The sequence below is a fragment of the Empidonax traillii genome, unplaced genomic scaffold, assembly GCF_003031625.1.
Source record: "Empidonax traillii isolate 1590-97213 ecotype Southwest subspecies unplaced genomic scaffold, ASM303162v1 scaffold1741:size165889, whole genome shotgun sequence".
In the NCBI taxonomy this organism is placed as follows: Eukaryota; Metazoa; Chordata; class Aves; order Passeriformes; family Tyrannidae; genus Empidonax; species Empidonax traillii.
Window position 1 is genome coordinate 138,791 of NW_020956934.1, and position 5,767 is coordinate 144,557.

The following is a 5,767-nucleotide window of genomic DNA, read 5'->3' on the forward strand; positions in this document are numbered from 1 at the left end:
GGTCCCAGCTCACCACAGCCACGCTGAGGGCCAGAGGCTGCTTTTCCTCTGCAGCAGCTGAACCCACAAACGGAACAACTGCTCCACCTGCTCTTGGTGGAAGAAAACAGCGACTGCAACACAGAGCAGAACCTGAGGACGAAGATTCTGAGCACAACCCAGGCTTTGACCAGACCCAAAATGCCATTTTGGATTATTTTTTCATTTTGGACTATTTTTTCCTTCTGTTGGCCTTTTTCCAATAAAACAGAGAAACACCCCCAAATTTATTCCCGTTTCCTGATCAGTCCCAAACATTCTCTGTGCCCCATCTTTGAGGGGAGAGCTCTCTGGGCCCTTGCTGACCTGGTGCATGGGGCACCTTCCCAGCCAGCCTGGGTGCTGAGGAGCCCACAGCTGTTATTTTGACTGGAATCTGAATGGAATCAACTCCCTCATGTGGGAAGGGACAGGGGCCCATCCAGAAGAAATAGTTTAATTTCCAGCCACTCTGTAAGGCTCTCAGGACCAGCCCCAGGCGAAGGGTGAGGTGCAGGTTGGTGATTCCCTGTTCCCTCACGGTGCAAACCCCACAGTCCTGTTGTGGGGCCGTGCTGGGCTCCCTTTGCCCGTGTCCCCTCCCAGCCCCAGGTGCTGAGGGCTCAGTTCCCCCTCTGGGCAGGAGGCACCTGAGGGGCCGCCTGTGGAACAGGGAGGTGCTGCGAACCATGGACACCAGATCTTCTCGTGCCACCTCAGGCCCACAAAAATGTCACAGCTGCTGCTCCCCGAGACATTCAGAGCAGGATCAGAGGGGAACTGGTGGTGTTTGGGGTTGGATTTTCGCACAGACCTCAGTGCTGCCCCTGAGCCCTGACGGGACTTGTAGAATCGTGGACTGGTGTGTGTTGGAAGGGAGGGGGACTGCCCCCGCTCCCCGGGCAGCCCGTTCCCACGTTTAATCCCACACTGTATTTAATGGACTATAATGGATTTTCACCGCTATTTCCACCGTTTTGGCGCTCTGGCGCGGGACGAGGCCGATCCTTTTGTCCCCTCGCGGTCTCCGTGGCGGCGCCCTCGGCGCGGTCCCTCAGGGCTCCATCTTTGAAGCGGGCGGGATTCCCGGTGCTCCCCGGCGGGGCGGCGATTCCCGGGCACGGCGGCGGGAATACCGGCACGGGGGCCGGGATGGGGGCCGGGATCAGGGTCCCCCGGCCGTGAGCGGCGGCGCGGGGGGCTCGGCGGGGCGGGCAGGGGGCAGAGCAGGAGCCGTGCCCGCAGTGAAGAGGGCAGCGGCGGCCTCAGCGGGGGTGGGGCCCGCGCGGCGAGAGCGGGAACGGCGGAGCGGCGGAGCCGTGAGGGGCTGCGGGGGGACCGGGGGGAGCCGCCAGGGGGGACGGAGCGGCTGCTGAGGGCCGAGAGGGGCCGTGAGGAGCGGGGAGGGGCTGTCAGGGGCCGAGAGGGGCCGCGAGCACTCGAGGGACCCGCCGTGAGGGAGCCGGGACCCGGCCGCCGCCGCCGCCATGCACGTCGTGAAGCGGGGTGAGGGCTCCGTCCTTCCCGGGGGGGCCCTCACGGCACCCAGCGCAGGGGAGGGGGCCACGGCCCTGCTCGGGGCACCCGGCGTGAGGGCATGGGACCCCTCGGCTCTGGGGGTCCCTCTCAGGGCACTCGGAGTGATCAGATGAGGTCCCCGGGGTGTTTTGGGAGGTTCTCTCGTGGCACATGGAAGGATGGGGTTCCCTCTGCTTTGGGGGTCCTTCATGGCACCCGAAGGGGTATCCCCCTTTCCCATTCTGGGAGGTTCCCTCCTGGCACGTGGAGGGACGGGATCCCCGCGGCTTTGGGGGTCCCTCTCGGGGCGCCTGGTGAGAGGGGAGGGTATCCCCCCATTTTGGGAGGTTCTCTCATGGGATATCAAAAAATGAGACCTGCCCAGGTTTAGGGGCTCCTCTCGTGGCACCCAAAGTGAGCAGATGGGGTCCCCCCTTTAGCTTTGGGGGTTTCTCATGGCACGTGGTGTGAGGGGATGGGACCCCATGTGCACCCCATCAGTGTGGGAGCTCCCCTCTGACACCAGTGAGGGATGAGTCCCCTCTGTTTTGGGAGACCCCCAACACACACACACATTCCACACACCCCCTCTTCCCGCAGTCCCCCTCCACGCCCCCATCGCAGGAGCTTTGACCTTGGTCCCCACCCCCTTGGTCCAAGGGATGCTGGCCCAGGGGAGGGGTCCCCAGCCTGAGTGGATGGTGGGTGACCCTCAACTGGGTCCTCACCCCTGGGATTTGGGTTTGTGCAGTTTAAGATGGGAATTTCTCGGGGTGGAAGGGGAGCCTCCCCCCTCCTGGGGCCCCACCTGAGCAGGCTGTCCCTGGTGATCCCCACCCCAAATCTCCCTGCAGGAGGGGTGCTGGGAGGGGGGCACTGTGCTTACCTGGTTCTGACTGGTGCCAGACTGGTGTGACGTGGCCTGTTGTCCCCAGATGGGCGCCAGGAGCGGGTCATGTTTGACAAGATCACGTCACGCATCCAGAAGCTCTGCTACGGCCTCAACGCCGACTTCGTCGACCCTGTGAGTCCCACGCTGCCCTGCTGTCCTGTTCCCTGCCCCTCATCCAATGAATCCTGCTCTGGCCTGTTCCCAGATCCTCATCCTGGCTTGGAGCTGCCCTGACCCCAATTTCTTCTGGGAAAAGCTGCACCAGAACTTTTGGGGTGTCCTGTGCCAGGCCAGGAGTTGGAATTCAGTGATCCTTGGGGATCCCTTCCTGCTCAGGATGTTCTGTGATTCCCATATAGGGCCTCAGTTCTCCTCACAAAGGAGTCACCCACTACAACTACCCTTCTTTTTTTCTTCATAGCTGTGGTTGTAATCTGTCTGGTAGATGGGGTGGAACCAGGAGACCCTCCAGACAGATCTTCCTCCTGACTGTCCTCTGCCTGACTCTCTGGGTCCGGGCCCTCAGACCTGTTCTTTAAGGGCACCTGAGAAGGTGATGGGGGTCGGGAGGGGGTTCTTTTACCTCTCAGGGTAACAGGGACCTGTTTCCATTCCCCCCCATCTGCTCAGTTTGCCCCATCTGCCTGATGGCAGGAGGGGCAGGGCTTCACCGTCTCCTGCTGGACTTCCTTGGGGGTCGAAAGGGTGCGACTCCAGCTTTCACTTTCCCTGATGCTTCTCAGCCTCTCCACCTCTTCCTGGAGCTCTGCCACCAGGCACAGCAGATCGTTCACCTGCTCACATCATACACTCACACTGTCCTCTGGTACTAAAGCTTCATTTCCCAAGCTGTGCAGGATCTGGGATGCATGTTGGAAGCTTCTCCTCCCAAAGCCTGTGCACAGAACGACTTCCCCGTGGATCCGCTGATGTCTGTGAGATTTCTGTGCCGATCTCAGACCCAGTCTCGTCGTCTGGAGTTGCCAGTTGGGGCTCTTCCCATCTCCCAATTTCTCATGATCCTTTCTCCTGTCTGAAATTGCACCTGTCCCAGAGTTGCCATTGGTTCTGCACCCAGAGGTCTTTGGGATGGAGAGCAGGGGGAGGACACTGGTGACTTGGTCATTGGAGCGTGAAGGGTCCTGACTTGCCCTCAGTGACCTGGGAATAGATTTCACAGAATATTCTGAGTTGGAAGGGGCTCATAAAGTTGAGTCCAACCATAGAGTGGCCCACACAGGGATCAAAGCCACAACCTTGGTGTTATTGGCACCGTGCTCTGACCAACTGAGCTCGCCTCAGGGTCTGTGCTGAGGGCAGCAGTGAGGCTCCAAGTCCTCCTGGCTCCTAATACCCCAAATTCTTATTTATTCTGCAGTCATGTGCGAAGATGAATTTCTCCTTTGAGAATGAGTCTGCTGGGACTTGGATGTGCTTGTGCCAGACGCTTCCCCAGCCAATACTAACCCTCCCAACCTCTCGCACTAACATTCCCGTGAGGTTGTAACTGTGACGAGTTGTGCAAAAGGTAACAGTGCAAAAAGCTTCAGTAGAAACTGCTGTGACCTGGGCAATCCTGGCCTGGTCAATCCCATTGCCTGCAAACCATCCTTACACAGGATCCCAGATTGGTTTGGCTTGGGAGGGACCTCAAAGCCCATCCAGTGCCACCCCTGCCTTGGGCAGGGACACCTTCCACCAGCCCAGGGTGCTCCAAGCCCCGTCCAACCTGGCCTTGGACACTTCCAGGGACACAGGGGCAGCCACAGCTTCTCTGCCCAACCTGTGCCAGGGCCTGCCCACCCTCCCCAGTCAAGAATTCCTTCCCAGTCTCCCATCTAACCCTGCCCTCTGGCAGCAGGAAGCCATTTCCCCTTGTCCTGTCCCTCCAGGAAACAGTCTCTCTCCACCTTACTTGTCAGGTCCTGGCAGGCCCCAGTCAGGCTCCTGGAGCCTCCTCTCCAGGTGGGCACCCCCAGCTCTCCAGCCTGTTGGGTGTTTTCCTGTTTGGTATTTCCCTGCAGGCGGGCTGAGCGCTGCTGCCGGCCGTGAGGCCCACCATCCGTGGGCTGGGCTGTCAGGGTGGGGGGTTCCTGACCTGTGGAATGTTGTCCTTGCAGGCGCAGATCACCATGAAGGTGATCCAGGGGCTGTACAGCGGCGTCACCACGGTGGAGCTGGACACGCTGGCGGCTGAGACCGCCGCCACCCTGACCACCAAGCACCCCGACTACGCCATCCTGGCCGCCCGCATCGCTGTCTCCAACCTGCACAAGGAGACCAAGAAGGTCTTCAGTGGTGGGTCAAACGTCCTGCTGCTCGGGGGGATGGGAGCTTTGGGGGACGGAAATAGGATTTGTGACAAGTGCACTGTTCAGTGCTTGGTGCTGAGCAGGCAGAACAGTTGTGTGTTTGTGGGCTGGAGGGCGTTGTTTTGGAGGATGGGCATTCCTGCCTCTCCTGTCCCTCACCCCAGTGCCAGGTGATGCAGGTGCAGGCCTGGGGATGTCCTTTTCACTTCCCTTTCCTTTGCAGATGTGATGGAGGATCTCTACAACTACATCAACCCTCACAACGGGAAGCACTCCCCAATGATCTCCAAAGAAACTCTGGACATAGTTCTGGCCAACAAAGATGTAAGCAGTTGTTTTTCTGCACTTCTCAGTTTTCAGAATTCAGTGAGATACTTTGGATCATTTATTTTTATTTCTTAAGCAAGCCATGTTTGTTCTAGAGCAAAAAGCCCACACAGAAACCAGTGCAGGGAATGACTGGAGGGTGTAAAAGAGGGGATGGAAGAGTTTCCTTCCCATCAGGATGTTTCTGTAGCAGAATCTGTTTCCTTGGGTGTCCCCAGTGCTGTGATCAGCACAAGTGATTAAAGTACCCTCTGCTGGAGCAAAGTGAGGCAGCACAGAGGGGACAGAGGAGGTTTGGGTTCAGGTTTTGGCCAGAAATACCAGGCAGGAATAGCATTGTTCCACCTTAACGAGGCCCCAGGGCTGATTGTAACATCAGTTTTGTCTGTTGTTCCCTGGCAGCGCCTGAACTCTGCCATCATCTACGACAGAGACTTCTCCTACAACTACTTTGGCTTTAAGGTAAAGAGCACATTACTCAGACTGCTGGGAAGGATGGGAATGCTTGTGCATTTGCCTGGGTTGGGGCAAGGGGGGCACTGGAGGAGGTGGGACATCACTGGGTTATGAAGGACAAAGAGTGAAAACCTGGACGAAGCAGCTCCCAGTGGGATAAATCGTGGAGTGTTCCTTGCTGCTGGAAGGGCTTGTAACTGTTGGGCTCTGTTTCACAGCACATCACACTGGATGTTGTTGAAGG

General features: G+C 58.5%; 1 protein-coding gene across 1 annotated transcript in view; it reads left to right on the plus strand.

The window, feature by feature from the left end:
* Positions 1–1,403: 1,403 nt before the first annotated feature.
* RRM1 (ribonucleotide reductase catalytic subunit M1) overlaps positions 1,404–5,767 on the plus strand; it is a 17,439-nt gene continuing 13,075 nt past the window's right edge. The window contains exons 1-5 of the mRNA XM_027908533.1: positions 1,404–1,524; positions 2,472–2,560; positions 4,549–4,726; positions 4,964–5,064; positions 5,470–5,529. Coding sequence (XP_027764334.1) covers positions 1,506–1,524; positions 2,472–2,560; positions 4,549–4,726; positions 4,964–5,064; positions 5,470–5,529 — 447 coding nt within the window. The 5' untranslated portion in view covers positions 1,404–1,505. The remainder of the gene's footprint in view (positions 1,525–2,471; positions 2,561–4,548; positions 4,727–4,963; positions 5,065–5,469; positions 5,530–5,767) is intronic.